Source organism: Ranitomeya imitator, chromosome 3 (genome assembly GCF_032444005.1).
Source record: "Ranitomeya imitator isolate aRanImi1 chromosome 3, aRanImi1.pri, whole genome shotgun sequence".
Taxonomy (NCBI): Eukaryota; Metazoa; Chordata; class Amphibia; order Anura; family Dendrobatidae; genus Ranitomeya; species Ranitomeya imitator.
Genome location: NC_091284.1, coordinates 399,202,756 through 399,217,521, shown reverse-complemented (window position 1 = coordinate 399,217,521; position 14,766 = coordinate 399,202,756). Strand labels below are relative to the sequence as shown.

The 14,766-nt window shown below is 46.8% G+C and overlaps 2 protein-coding genes across 11 annotated transcripts in view; one reads left to right on the top strand and one right to left on the bottom strand.

Moving 5' to 3' along the window:
• The window catches only part of S100PBP (S100P binding protein), a 117,430-nt gene that overhangs the window by 32,048 nt on the left and 70,616 nt on the right, over nucleotides 1–14,766 (bottom strand). For 3 of the 9 annotated variants that reach the window (XM_069757064.1, XM_069757066.1, XM_069757059.1), the window contains exons 1-2: nucleotides 9,603–9,645; nucleotides 1–330 (exon numbers count right to left, since the gene is read on the bottom strand). The exon at nucleotides 1–330 is cut by the window's left edge and continues 1,033 nt beyond it. In XM_069757064.1, the coding sequence (XP_069613165.1) occupies nucleotides 1–308 (308 nt within the window). In that variant the 5' untranslated portion in view covers nucleotides 309–330; nucleotides 9,603–9,645. The other 6 variants (XM_069757058.1, XM_069757063.1, XM_069757065.1 and 3 more) reach the window with 3 other exon arrangements.
• Nucleotides 9,626–14,766, top strand: part of YARS1 (tyrosyl-tRNA synthetase 1) — a 117,357-nt gene continuing 112,216 nt past the window's right edge. The window contains exons 1-2 of one of the 2 annotated variants that reach the window (XM_069757069.1): nucleotides 9,626–9,757; nucleotides 13,057–13,151. In XM_069757069.1, the coding sequence (XP_069613170.1) occupies nucleotides 13,095–13,151 (57 nt within the window). In that variant the 5' untranslated portion in view covers nucleotides 9,626–9,757; nucleotides 13,057–13,094. The remainder of the gene's footprint in view (nucleotides 9,758–13,056; nucleotides 13,152–14,766) is intronic. The other variant, XM_069757068.1, reaches the window with a different exon arrangement.

Genomic DNA, 14,766 nt, shown 5'->3' with positions numbered 1-14,766 from the left:
TGTTCCACTGTATTTTCACTTTGTGAATGAAAGGATGAAAAATGTAGGTGCTGGGTCGCTGAAGAACTGCCAAAGGAAGATGAAGGTGTGCTACAACTAAAGGCATCATGACGTGATCTCTTGGCACAAGGGGTGAGTTCAGCAGCTTCATCTCTTTCACGCTTAGACCCAGTTGCTCGATCATTAACAATACTGATTTTTATCTCTTCCATTGTTCCTGGAAAAGGGTCTTCCCAGTCTGTTGGGTACAACAACACTTGCCGCTCAGAGCATACTCCGAGCACGGACGGATTACGGACTACATTCATAGGTCAGGCTGTTCAAGATGTTCTGCAGAAAAAGGCAATTTTATTAATACCACAACACTAAAAGACTGACAAGTAAATGAATCATATTTTATATGAACAAACATTTTAATACACTGTGTGCAGAATTATTAGTAAACTATTTTGACCATATCATTTTTATGCAGATTTTCAAACGCCAAGCTATACAACCTTCAATTCTTATTGGATGAAGCAGATCAGGTGCCTTTGTGTATTGAGGAGGGTGAGGCCTAAGAATATCAAAGCCCTTTATCAAGATGTGCAGAATTATTAGGCAGCTTGTTTATCCTCATGCAAAATGGGCCAAAAAATAGATTTATCTGACTCCGAAAATTAATAAAATTGTTCAAAATCTTAAAAGGGATGCAGCACTCTTGAAATTGCTAAAATATTGGATTGTGATCACAGAACCATCAAAAGGTTTGCTGCCGATAGTCAACAGGCGTAAAAAATGAGAGAGAGAGAGAGAGAGAGAGAGAGAGAGAGTGAGAGAGAGAGAGAAAAATGTAAATGAACTGCCAAAGATTTGAGAAGGCTCAAACATGAAATTTGCAGCTTTAACCATTTCTGAACTTGAGATAGCCCCTTTAAATGGTTAATCTCATCTCCCCAACTTATCGGACCTGATCGTATTTTGCAAAGACTGGTCCACAGACACCTATCACAAGGCTGAAGGCAGAGAAGGAACAAAAATACCCTGACGGCAGCTTGTTCGCAGCTAAGGTCATATGAACGTAGGGAAAAAAATGTTTTTGATCCCTATTGTAGGCTGCAATTTTTGTTTTGACATCCATGACTTTTTTTTAGTTTTAACCCCTTAAGCCCCGAGGGTGTTTTGCACGTTAATGACCAGGCCAATTTTTACAATTTTGACCACTGTCCCTTTATGAGGTTATAAATCTGGAACGCTTCAACGGACCCCAGCGATTCTGACATTGTTTTCTCGAGACATATTGTACTTCATGATAGTGGTAAAATTTCTTTGATATTACCTGCGTTTATTTGTAAAAAAAATAAAAATGGAAATTTGGCGAAAATTTTGAAAATTTCACAATTTTACAACTTTTCCCCCCAAATTTTTATGCCCTTAAATCACAGAGATATGTCACACAAAATACTTAATAAGTAACATTTCCCACATGTCTACATCAAGCACAATTTTGGAAACATTTTTTTTTTGTTAGGGAGTTATGAAGGTTAAAAGTTGACCAGCAATCTCTCATTTTTACAACCCCATTTTTTTTTTTAGGGACCACATCACATTTGAAGTCATTTTGAGGGGTCTCTATGATAGAATGGTGTCACAGTTGGGTATTTTCTAAAAACTGCACCCCTCAAGGTGCTCAAAACCACATTCAAGAAGTTTATTAACCAGTCAGGTGTTTCACAGGAATTTTTGGAATGTTTAAAAAAAATAAATAAAAAATGAACATTTAACTTTTTCTCACAAAAAATTTACTTCAGCTCCAATTTGTTTTATTTTACCAAGGGTAACAGAAGAAATTGGACCCCAAAAGTTGTTGTGCAATTTGTCCTGAGTATGCTGATACCCCATATGTGGGGGTAAACCACTGTTTGGGTGCATGGGAGAGCTCGGAAGGGAAGGAGCACCGTTTGACTTTTCAATGCAAAATTGACTGGAATTGAGATGGGACGTCATGTTGCGTTTGGAGAGCCCCTGATGTGCCTAAACATTGAAACCCCCCAAAAGTGACACCATTTTGGAAAGTAGACCCCCTAAGGATCTTATCTAGATGTGTTGTGAGAGCTTTGAACGCCCAAGTGTTTCACTACAGTTAATAACGCAGAGCCGTGAAAATAAAAAATCATTTTTTTTCCGCAAAAATTATCTTTAACACCAAGTATTGTATTTTCCCAAGGGTAACAGGAGAAATTGGTCCCCAAAAGTTGTTGTCCAATTTCTCCTGAGTACGATGATACCCCATATGTGGGGGGGGAACCACTGTTTGGGTGCATGGCAGAGCTCGGAAGGGAAGGAGCGCCATTTGGAATGCAGACTTAGATGGATTGGTCTGCAGGCGTCATGTTGCATTTGCAGAGCCCCTGATGTACCTAAACAGTAGAAACCCGCCCAATTGACCCCATATTGGAAACTAGACCCCCCAAGGAACTTATCTAGATGTGTTGTGAGAACTTTGAACCCCCAAGTATTTCACTACAGTTTAGAACGCAGAGCCATGAAAATAAAAAATCATTTTTGTCCCACAAAAATGTTTTTTTTTTTAGCCCCCCCAATTTTTATTTTCCCAAGGGTAACAAGAGAAATTGGACCCCAGAAGTTGTTGTCCAATTTGTGCTGAGTACGCTGATACCACATATGTTGGGGTAAACATCTGTTTGGGCGCACGGGAGAGCTTGGAAGGGAAGGAGCGCCGTTTTACTTTTCCAACGCAGAATTGGCTGGAATTGAGATCGGACGCCATGTTGCGTTTGGAGAGCCCCTGATGTGCCTAAACAGTGGAAATCCCCCAATTATAACTGAAGCCCTAACCCAAATACACCACTAATCCCAACCACACCCCTAACCCTGACACACTGCTAACCCTAATCCCAACCGTAAATGTAATCCAAACCCTATCCCTAGCCCCAACCCTAACGGGAAAATGGAAATAAATACATTTTATAAATTTTTTTTATTTTTCCCTAACTAATGGCTGGTTTCACATTTGCGTTTAAATCTGCAGCGTTTTAAACGCATCCGCAAGTGGTGAAAAAAACGCATGTAAACGCGTACAAACGCAGCATTTTTTAGACGCATGCGTTTTTGCATGCGGTTAAAAAAACGCCACGTTTGTATGCGTTTACATGCGTTTTTTCCTGCGTTTGCGCTTTTGGTACGCATGATGAGAAATTTCACAAGCTGGTTTTTGTTCATTCTGCTTCAAAAAAATTGGAATAAAAAGCAATCAAAAATGTCACGTTCCCCAAAATGTTACCAATAAAAATGTTCTGCAAAAAACAAGACCTCACATGACACTGTGGACCAAAATATGGAAAAATTGTAGCTCTTAAAATGTGGTAACGCAAAAAATATTTTTTGGACTAAAAAGCATCTTTCAGTGTGTGACAGCTGCCAATCATAAAAATCCGCTAAATAACTCCTTATAAATAGAAATCAAACCCCCTTCATCAACTCCTTAGTTAGGGAAAAATTAAAAAAATGTATTTATTTCCATTTTCCCATTAGGGTTAGGGTTTGGATCCCTTTGGGGTTAGGGTTAGGGCTTGGATACCTTTATCACCTTGATGGTGGGGGGTGGCTTATCAGTGTCTAGACTTGTTTTTCTCTATGAAAACGCATGCGTTCAAAAACGCAACCAAACGCATGCGTTTACATAGACAGCAATAGGTTTTTTTGACGCAATCGAACGCATGCGTTTTTTCGCGGCAAAAAAACGCCTCTAGAAACTACTACGTGTTGCATTTCCGCGCCAAGCCGCAAGCGATAAAAACACGCATGCGTCGTCAAACGCGCCCAAAAAAAAAACGCTTTTAATGTTAAATATAGGAAAACAAGACTCATGCGTTTTTATGCGTTACGAACGCAGCGGCCAAAAACGCAAATGTGAAACCAGCCTAAGGGGGTGATGAAGGGGGGGTTTGATTTACGTTTACAGCGGGTTTTTTAGCGGATTTGATTGGCAGCCATCACACAAGAAAAGACGCTTTTTTATTGCAAAAAATATTTTTTTGCGTTACCACATTTTGAGAGCTATAATTTTTCCATATTTTGGTCCACAGAGTCATGTGAGGTCTTGTTTTTTGCGGGACGAGTTGACGTTTTTATTGGTAACATTTTCGGGCACGTGACATTTTTTGATCGCTTTTTATTCCGATTTTTGTGAGGAGGTATGACCAAAAACCAGCTATTCATGATTTTCTTTGGGGGGGGGGGGAGGGGGAGGGGGTGGCATTTATACCGTTCCGCATTTGGTAAAATGGATAAAGCAGCTTTATTCTTCGGGTCAGTACGATGACAGCGATACCTCATTTAGATTATTTTTTTATGTTTTGGCGCTTTTATACGATAAAAACTATTTTATAGAAAAAATAATTATTTTTGCATCGCTTTATTCTGAGGACTATAACTTATTTTTTCACTGATGATGCTGTATGGCGGCTAGTTTTCTGCGGGACAAGATGACGTTTTCAGCAGTATCATGGTTATTTATATCTGTCTTTTTGATCGCGTGCTATTCCACTTTTTGTTCGGCGGTATGATGCGTTGTTTTTTGCCTCGTTTAATTTTTTTTTTTTACGGTGCACACTGAAGGGGTTAACTAGTGGGACAGTTTTATAGGTCGGGTCGTTACGGACGCGGCGATACTAAATATGTGTACTTTTATTGTTTTTTTTTATTTAGAAAATGTATTTATTGGAATAATTTTTTTTATTGTTATTTTATTTAGGAATTTTTTTTAACACATCTGATTTTTTTTTTTTTTACTTTGCTCCAGGGGAGGACATCACAGTAAAGTGACAGATCGCTGATCTGACACTTTGCTGTGCACTGTGTCAGATCAGCGTCCCTGATGTTCTGGGGTTGCTTAGCTGCCTATGGCACTGAACTGCTTGACCGTGTGGATGGCATTATGAAGTCTGAAGACTACCAACAAATTTTGCAGCATAATGTAGGGCCCAGTGTGAGAAAGCTGGGTCTCCCTCAGAGGTTATGGGTCTTCCAGCAGGACAATGACCCAAAACACACTTCACAAAGCACTAGAAAATGGTTTGAGAGAGCGCACTGGAGACTTCTAAGGTGGCCAGCAATGAGTCCAGACCTGAATCCCATAGAACACCTGTGGAGAGATCTAAAAATGGCAGTTTGGAGAAGGCACCCTTCAAATATCAGGGACCTGGAGCAGTTTGCCAAAGAAGAATGGTCTAAAATTCCAGCAGAGCATTGTAAGAAACTCATTGATGGTTACCGGAAGCGGTTGGTCGCAGTTATTTTGGCTAAAGGTTGTGCAACCAAGTATTAGGCTGAGGGTACCACTACTTTTGTCTGGCCCATTTTTGGAGTTTTGTGTGAAATGATCAATGTTTTGCTTTTTGCTTCATTCTCTTTTGTGTTTTTTTCATTTAAGACAAATTAAATGAAGATAATACCAAATAATTTGTGTTTGCAATCATTTTCAGGAAGAAAATGAGTATTATCTGACAGAATTGCAGGGGTGTCAATACTTTTGGCCATGACTGTAGTATGCATGTTCAGTCTTTTGGTACTTCTGTTAACCGCTTCAGACAGCTTCCACTAGGAAGATTTTCGCTCGTTATAGTTTAAATAATAGAACAAAGATGGAAAAACCGCCACTAATGCCGCTTTGGGAAAAGGACCTTTAGTATTTTCCTGAACCGGCATCGCCAAGAAAATCCTTTGCGGGTCCACCAGAGTCTTAAAAACACCATGTGCACATAGCCTCGCCATCTCTCCATTTGCTCCTTGCCTCTTTGGACACGCCCCCTGAAGCAGCTGGGTGAAACGCGCAATCGTCAGGGTTACACATTACTATGCAAGTTTGCCTCCTATACTCTTCTTTCTGATGTATATGTTAGCCATTAGAGAATCTACTGCAATATATACATGGGCATAATACGTACATAATGTTTATTGACTTGGGAGGTATTTTGTTAACCCTCCAATGATCTACTCTGTTTTTAAATAAATTGGTTATCTTTAATAAAGTTGATATATTTGTGAGATATTTTGTAACACCATTTTTCTTTTTGTTTATCTCCTAGCCTATAGCCCGATTATTGGGCCCTTTCAACGTGCTCTTCGCTGGCAGTTAAAAGACAATCGATGGGCTACATACAACCCAATCAGCAGTGGTTTACACATGCTTGCCGACGATCATCCTGTGCCAATAGAACATGATGCTATTGGCAGCACATCACCTGTTTACACTGGCTGCCGATAACTATTTTTAAGCCTCCTTGAAAATAATCACACTTCTTGAACGACCTTTCTGTTCATTCGCCGGGATATTTTTGGCCTGTGTATGAGTCAATAGTCAGGAGAGAGAATTCCTACAAACAGATTTAAATGGACCATTAGATACAAGATTAGTGTACAATCCCTAAATCTTAACATCTCCTTCTCGAATGGTGGATTTACACCATTAGCTGTTAAACGACCACCATGCCGCCTACTCGTTTTGCAGGTCTCTCTCACTGGTGATTGACCGGCCTGAGTGTCTCTGCAGGCAGTGCGCATTTATGGCAAACAGGGCTATCAATCACCAGCGAGGGAGGAGGGAACATGCAAAACTTAGGGGGGGTAGGTTGCACGAAGCCTCTTGGCCACGCTAGGGTGCACTGAGGACCCTAATTAGCATATGTGATTAAACTGCAGAAAAATGACAGTAATAAAAGCACCAAATATGATTATTATAGTGGCGATATCCCCTATAAGAACATGTGCTTAGTTTATACTAGAGACTGAGAAGACTTCATTCCCATAAAGTGGGTCACAAAGGGTTTTGTAAAACCCCACCAACAATTGCATTGAAGGATTCTCCTTAGGCCGGGATCACACATGCGAGAAACACGTCCGTGTCTCGCATGTGAAATCCAAGCTCTGGCGCCGGCACTGTGGAGCGGAGCGTGCGGCCGCATAGCAACACATGGAGCCGCACGCTCCGCACGGACGTGTTTCTCGCATGTGTGATCCCGGCCTTAGGAGGGGATAAATACTCAAAAATCTGCCGCATACCAAACAAGGAGGGGAATTTCACCTGGAATAAAGCGGATGTCCACCATATACACCTGTTGTGTGCACGAGGCTGAAGTTGGTTTCTTCAGCTTTTTACAGGTTTAAAGGGAATCGGTCACCGCATTTGACTTACCTAAATTATTAAAGGGCATACAGGTTATAGAATGCAGAGGACAGGTCTACCTGTGTATATATACTGGGAGCAGTGTTCTGGATCACTGCGTTGAGAAACATGTGATGGTGTCATCTCCCACGAGGTCATTCATCCTTGTGTTTATAGTCTTTTCACTAGGCACTGCTCCTAATAGCCAGTTTCTTACTCCACACTGATGAGGGGCAAATACCCCAAAACAGCTGTCTGTGGATGGATACCATGTTTTGGCATAGGTGGTTTTCCTTTTGGATGCTGCCCTTCCCGTGGTTGTTCCTTCCCGGTGAAAGACCTGGCTATTTATTGCTTGCGTTGAGAAACACGTGATGGTGTCTCCGCTGCTTTTCTACATGCATTTGCATATTCCCCATAAGGGATGGGGGCAGTGTTCTGGATCACTGCGTTGAGAAACACGTGATGGTGTCTCCGCGGTGTTGGATGTTTTGATCTCTCCGAGGTCATTCATCGTTATGCTTATAGTCCTTTTACTAGGCACTGCTTTTAATAGCCAGTTTCTTACTCCACACTGATGAGGGGCAAATACCCCGAAACAGCTGTCTGTGGATGGATACCATGTTTTGGCATAGGTGGTTTTCCTTTTTGGATGCTGCCCTTCCCGTGGTTGTTCCTTCCCGATGAAAGACCTGGCTATTTATTGCTTGCGTTGAGAAACACGTGATGGTGTCTCCACGGCTTTTCTACATACAGGTCTACTTGTGTGTCTCACATCAGATGTGCTGTTAGGCTACGTTCACACTAGCGTTTCCCGTTTTGCGTCGTGTTTGCGTCGGGCAACGCAGCGGCGACGCATGCGTCCCTATATTTAACATGGGGAACGCATGCGTTTTTTTTGTTGCGTTGTGCGACGCATGCGTCTTTTTTGCCGCTAGCGTCGGACCAAGAAAACGCAACAAGTTGCATTTTTCTTGCGTCCAAATTTCGGCAAAAACCGACGCATGCGTCGCAAAACGCAGCGCCCTGCACACTGCAGTACTTTGCTCCCCTCAACAGGACAAAGTACGCCTGCGCCGGAGCGTGAAGACAAGAAGAGGACGTCATCATATGACGATGGGAGGCGCCAGACCCGGACCGCAGCAGGACCGCCCCTGGGTGAGTATAATATACCTTTCAGGATACATCAGGGGCTTATCTACAGCATTACAGAATGCTGTAGATAAGCCCATGATGCCGGTGGCCTTATCTCATATACAATTTTTGGGGTGACAGATTCCCTTTTAAAACGTCAGCCCGAAATGCAAAAAATTAGCTCTCGCCCAACCCCAGATCATGAAACATGGAGACGCTACGGGTATAGGAAAATTGCGCATTTTTGTTTTTCAGCAAAGTTTGGAGTTTTTTTTCTTTTACCACTTAGATAAAAGAACCTAGACATGTTTGGTGCCTATGAACTCGTAATCACCTGGAGAATCATAATGGCAGCTCAGTTTTAGCATTTAGTGAACCTAGCAAAAAAGCCAAACAAAAAACAAGTTTGGGATTGCACTTTTTATTGCAATCTCTCCGCACTTAGATTTTTTTCCCCCTTTTCTAGTACACGACATGCTAAAACCAATGATGTCGTTCAAAAGTACAACTCGTCCTGCAAAAAATAAGCCCTCACATGGCCAAATTGACGGAAAAATAAAAAAAGTTATGGCTCTGGGAAGGAGGGGAGCAAAAAACTGGTCACCCACCATTACATAGATAGTGACTCCCAACCTCAAATTCAGGTCCCTGCAGCCTGGCCCACATGGGTTGTGGGCATCAGACCAGGCATCAAGGTGGGAGAATTGGCGGTCTGCCCACTGTGATGCCAGTGCTGAGGCACAGTGCCAGTTTGGGCCAGGCTGCAGGGACCTGAATTAGATATAGTGCATTTTCACATTGTGAGGTTAATTTAACCCTTTCAACAATGCCCTTCAGTGCCCACTGTGATGCCCAGATTTGTGCCAGCTTTACATTCTTTTAAGCGTAGTCCATCAGGGCTCCTCTCTGCATTTTATAATTGGCATTAGTTGTTGTTAAACCTGTACGAAGACAGGAAAATAAATGGCAGACTTTGCACCCAACTTCAGCCTGGTGTGTGCCGTGCATGGCCCTCAGCGGTCACCCTGCACGTAGAGGGGTCTCCCCAGAGTGCCATTACACGCTATAGAAGGTGAGACCCCCAGCAGCCAGAACACGTGCATTCGCTCTGCCGTTAGACATAGTGGACCTAACTGAAGGCGCCATTCCGGCCATTCCCGCCCTCACGGACAAACTTTGCTCAAGTTTCCACCAATTCTCCAAGTCCAGCTCCGGAGCAAACCCCCGTTACTTCTCACGGCACCGTGCCTGCGCGGAGACCACCTGTACCTTTCCACTACCGGTGACGGCGGCATATCATTACCAGCTCACGGCTGCACGCTGCGCCTTTAACTTCACATAACCACATTACCCAATAGGAGCGGCCCAGCCAGTCGAGTGCCGAGCTCATCGATCTGACCGTCTGACGCAATCAGCGGCGACTGGGAACTGTGGGCTCAGCTAGTAACACGTGTACCGGTAAGAGGTCCGGCCCGGGGGCCGGGAGGGCGGAGAGTCCCACTGGCAGCTCAGGTTTTAGGACTGTGGATGCGGACTGATGGGTCTGACAGACGTGTTGGTGGGTGGGCAGCGGTGGGGGATGATCCAGTGCAGACATCTGTGCCCGCAGTGCAGGCGTGAGTGCTGGCATACTGTACGGTAGTGACCATGGCTGTGTATGTCTGCAGTGCTGGAGCTGCCCAGCTGATGGACTGTCATGGTGGCTCCCTGAAGGCAGTGGGATGTGATGGCAGCTATAGGCCTGGCTGGCACTAATGTGCTGTAACATGTGCTTTCTACTTTACTGTGGCCCCCATGGCAGAAAGAGCCTGGCATGCTAATGTCTACCTGGGCTACAGATGTCAGCTAGCCACGGGCGCGTCGGGTCAGCTAGCCACGGGCGCGTCGGGTCAGCTAGCCACAGACGCGTCGGGTCAGCTAGCCACGGGCGCGTCTGGTCAGCTAGCCACGGGCACGTCGGGTCAGCTAGCCACGGGCACGTCGGGTCAGCTAGCCACGGGCACGTCGGGTCAGCTAGCCACGGGCGCGTCGGGTCAGCTAGCCACGGGCGCGTCGGGTCAGCTAGCCACAGACGCGTCGGGTCATCTAGCCACGGGCGCGTCTGGTCAGCTAGCCACGGGCACGTCGGGTCAGCTAGCCACGGGCACGTCGGGTCAGCTAGCCACGGGCACGTCGGGTCAGCTAGCCACGGGCACGTCTTGTCAGCTAGCCACGGGCACATCTGGTCAGCTAGCCACGGGCACGTCTGGTCAGCTAGCCACGGGCACGTCGGGTCAGCTAGCCACGGGCACGTCTGGTCAGCTAGCCACGGGCACGTCGGGTCAGCTAGCCACGGGCACGTCGGGTCAGCTAGCCACGGGCACGTCGGGTCAGCTAGCCACGGGCACGTCTGGTCAGCTAGCCACGGGCACGTCTGGTCAGCTAGCCACGGGCACGTCGGGTCAGCTAGCCACGGGCACGTCTGGTCAGCTAGCCACGGGCACGTCGGGTCAGCTAGCCACGGGCACGTCTGGTCAGCTAGCCACGGGCACGTCGGGTCAGGTGGCCAGGGGCACGTTGGGTCAGGTAGCCAGGGGCACGTCGGGTCATTTAGCCACAGACATGGCAGGTCAGCTGTGCTTCCCAAGTACTATATGACTGTATGTATATCACGTACGCACAGCACCATATGCAATAATTGGGCATGGCGGCCCTGTAGGACCACCAGAGAGAGACACACGGGCATAGAAAGCTCTCCGGGGTGTGTTTACCCGCAAGGAGATGGTGCCAGCATCAGCCGCCCACTGCTGTGTGAGCCTGTGTACAGTGAGCGGCCGCTGCAGACAGCACTAACTCTGCAAGCTCTCCTCTCCAGCAGTGTCAGTGTCACTGCAGGCACCGCTCCTAGGAGAGGAGGATGGTAACGAGGCGGAAAGGTCCACTGAGGTCCCTTCATTTCTAGATCAAAAGTAAACGTTTACGAGAAATGAGTGAAATCTGATTTCCTTTATTAGGGGCTACTAAAAGCCGCCTACATGAATGTATAAGGTTTAATTTGAGTTTTGGGGGTGACATAAGAGATTGTTCCACTTTTTTAGGCAGTGATGATCGGAGTAGGATACGTGACCCTTTTGCGACTTCTATGCGATAATGCAGTCATCACCATGCTGTACTAACCACCAAAAGTTAATCCGTGCCCCTTATTCTTGTCATTTTGCCATAGGTACTAAAAACTGTATAATAAATGGTATAACGCCTAAATAAATTTTGCTTAGACGTTTATAACTATGAAATGTCAACGGTTACGCAATGGTAAATGGCCACGTGTCCCAATCGCTGCCAAACTAGAGATTGGTGCATCCACACACTGCATGTGCCTATCACCACGTCTGTCAATACCCCCCGGCCTGGCATCACCAACCACTGCGGCACCTCGTGCCTGAAAATCACTGCGCTATCCATTCTAATATAATACTTCAATGTGATTGACATCAGCGCAAAAATATTAATATTCCTATTTTCAGAACCTGTCAATGACTTTACCTGTATAGACCCTTTCCACCATGATGTATGACACGAAAAGACCTTTGCAGAATCTTCATGTAGCCAGCCTTTGTTTGATGTCACTGATGCCTCCGATGTCATCCACAACTGCTGTAGCGGAGAACTGGTGCATGCATAGTGGGTGTTTTGTTTTTGAAGGGCGGAAGAATCACTGACATTCTATGCTTGACTCCTCATTGCACAGGCGTGGCCCCACGTCCCGATGGCGCAGGCGTGGCCCCACGTCCCGATGGCGCAGGCTTGGCCCCACGTCCCGATGGCGCAGGCTTGGCCCCACGTCCCGATGGCGCAGGCTTGGCCCCACGTCCCGATGGCGCAGGCTTGGCCCCACGTCCCGATGGCGCAGGCTTGGCCCCACGTCCCGATGGCGCAGGCTTGGCCCCACGTCCCGATGGCGCAGGCTTGGCCCCACGTCCCGATGGCGCAGGCTTGGCCCCACGTCCCGATGGCGCAGGCTTGGCCCCACGTCCCGATGGTGCAGGCTTGGCCCCACGTCCCGATGGCGCAGGCTTGGCCCCCGCGTCCCGATGGCGCAGGCTTGGCCCCCGCGTCCCGATGGCTCAGGTTGGCCCCCGCGTCCCGATGGCGAAGGCTTGGTCCCCCCCGCGTCCCGATGGCATAGGCTTGGTTCCCCCCCCCCCCCCCCCCCCCGTGTCCAGATGGCATATGGGGACTGGCACATTGGCTGAATAACAATGCTTCCCATGTGAACAAAAGTTTCTCTACTGGAGCAGCCTGTGGATGACGTTGCGGTCATCAACATCAAGCAAAGGACAATGGGCTGGCTTGGTGACAATTCTGCCCGAATCACCCAGTGGTTAATGCTCTTAGCATACGGTTCAGAAGGTTTTTCGACTTAGATAGTTTAGAATGCAATTTTTACACTGTACCTCGTAGTAAGGGGATTTTATGGTTAAAACTTGGTGACAGTTTCCTTTTTACTGATTTTATCAGCGGGCAGGCTGTCGTAAAATTATTAACCTGAGCCTGCAGATGAATTTGCAACAATTACCCTTAATAACGCACATGCTGATTGGCAGCTGTAGTAAAGTATCACACGTTGTGGGACGTTTTAGTATATAGCCCCTGAGCTTTAATATTTCAGAATTTGAGCTACATTTGTTGGGCAGCCATGCATGATGCCGTAGGCTAGAGAGAAGTTTTGTGGGGCTTATTATCTATGTAAATAAATGTTATATAACATTTTTTTCTAGCATTCGTATACTAGGTTGGGCCCATTAAACAAGTCAGAATGGGTGATTGTCTAACTCCTGAAGGAAGGGTAGAGCTGATTACACGCAACCTGCAAGTAAGTACATTTTCCATAGTAATAAGAGAACTACTCCTTGAAGTAGCACAATCATTTTTTTTTTTATTCTCAAACTGAAAATTAATTTATGAAATGATTACCGTATATACTCGAGTATAAGCCGACCCGAGTATAAGCCGACCCCCCTAATTTTGCCACAAAAAACTGGGAAAACTTATTGACTCGAGTATAAGCCTAGGGTGGAAATGCAGCATTTACCGGTGAATTTCAAAAATAAAAATAGATCATTATTTCCCCATAGCTGTGCCATATAGTGCTCTGCATGTTCATTATTTCCCCATAGCTGTGCCCCATATAGTGCTCTGCACCGTTCACTGTGCCCCCTAGCTGTGCCATATACAGTGCTCTGCACCGTTCACTGTGCCCCATAGCTGTGCCATATACAGTGCTCTGCACCGTTCATTGTGCCCCCTAGCTGTGCCATATACGGTGCTCTGCACCGTTCACTGTGCCCCCTAGCTGTGCCTTATACGGTGCTCTGCACCGTTCATTGTGCCCCCTAGCTGTGCCATATACGGTGCTCTGCACCGTTCACTGTGCCCCATAGCTGTGCCATATACAGTGCTCTGCACCGTTCATTGTGCCCCCTAGCTGTGCCATATACGGTGCTCTGCACCGTTCACTGTGCCCCCTAGCTGTGCCTTATACGGTGCTCTGCACCGTTCATTGTGCCCCCTAGCTGTGCCTTATACGGTGCTCTGCACCGTTCATTGTGCCCCCTAGCTGTGCCATATACGGTGCTCTGCACCGTTCACTGTGCCCCCTAGATGTGCCTTATACGGTGCTCTGCACCGTTCATTGTGCCCCCTAGCTGTGCCTTATACGGTGCTCTGCACCGTTCATTGTGCCCCCTAGCTGTGCCTTATACGGTGCTCTGCACCGTTCATTGTGCCCCCTAGCTGTGCCTTATACGGTGCTCTGCACCGTTCATTGTGCCCCCTAGCTGTGCCTTATACGGTGCTCTGCATCGTTCACTGTGCCCCCTAGCTGTGCCATATACGGTGCTCTGCATCGTTCACTGTGCCCCCTAGCTGTGCCATATACGGTGCTCTGCACCGTTCATTGTGCCCCCTAGCTGTGCCATATACGGTGCTCTGCACCGTTCACTGTGCCCCCTAGCTGTGCCATATACGGTGCTCTGCACCGTTCATTGTGCCCCATTGCTGTGCCATATACGGTGCTCTGCACCGTTCACTGTGCCCCCTAGCTGTGCCTTATACAGTGCTCTGCACCGTTCACTGTGCCCCCTAGCTGTGCCATATACAGTGCTCTGCACCGTTCACTGTGCCCCCTAGCTGTGCCATATACGGTGCTCTGCACCGTTCATTGTGCCCCATTGCTGTGCCATATACGGTGCTCTGCACCGTTCACTGTGCCCCCTAGCTGTGCCATATACGGTGCTCTGCACCGTTCATTGTGCCCCATTGCTGTGCCATATACGGTGCTCTGCACCGTTCACTGTGCCCCCTAGCTGTGCCATATACGGTGCTCTGCACCGTTCACTGTGCCCCCTAGCTGTGCCATATACGGTGCTCTGCACCGTTCATTGTGCCCCATTGCTGTGCCATATACGGTGCTCTGCACCGTTCATTGT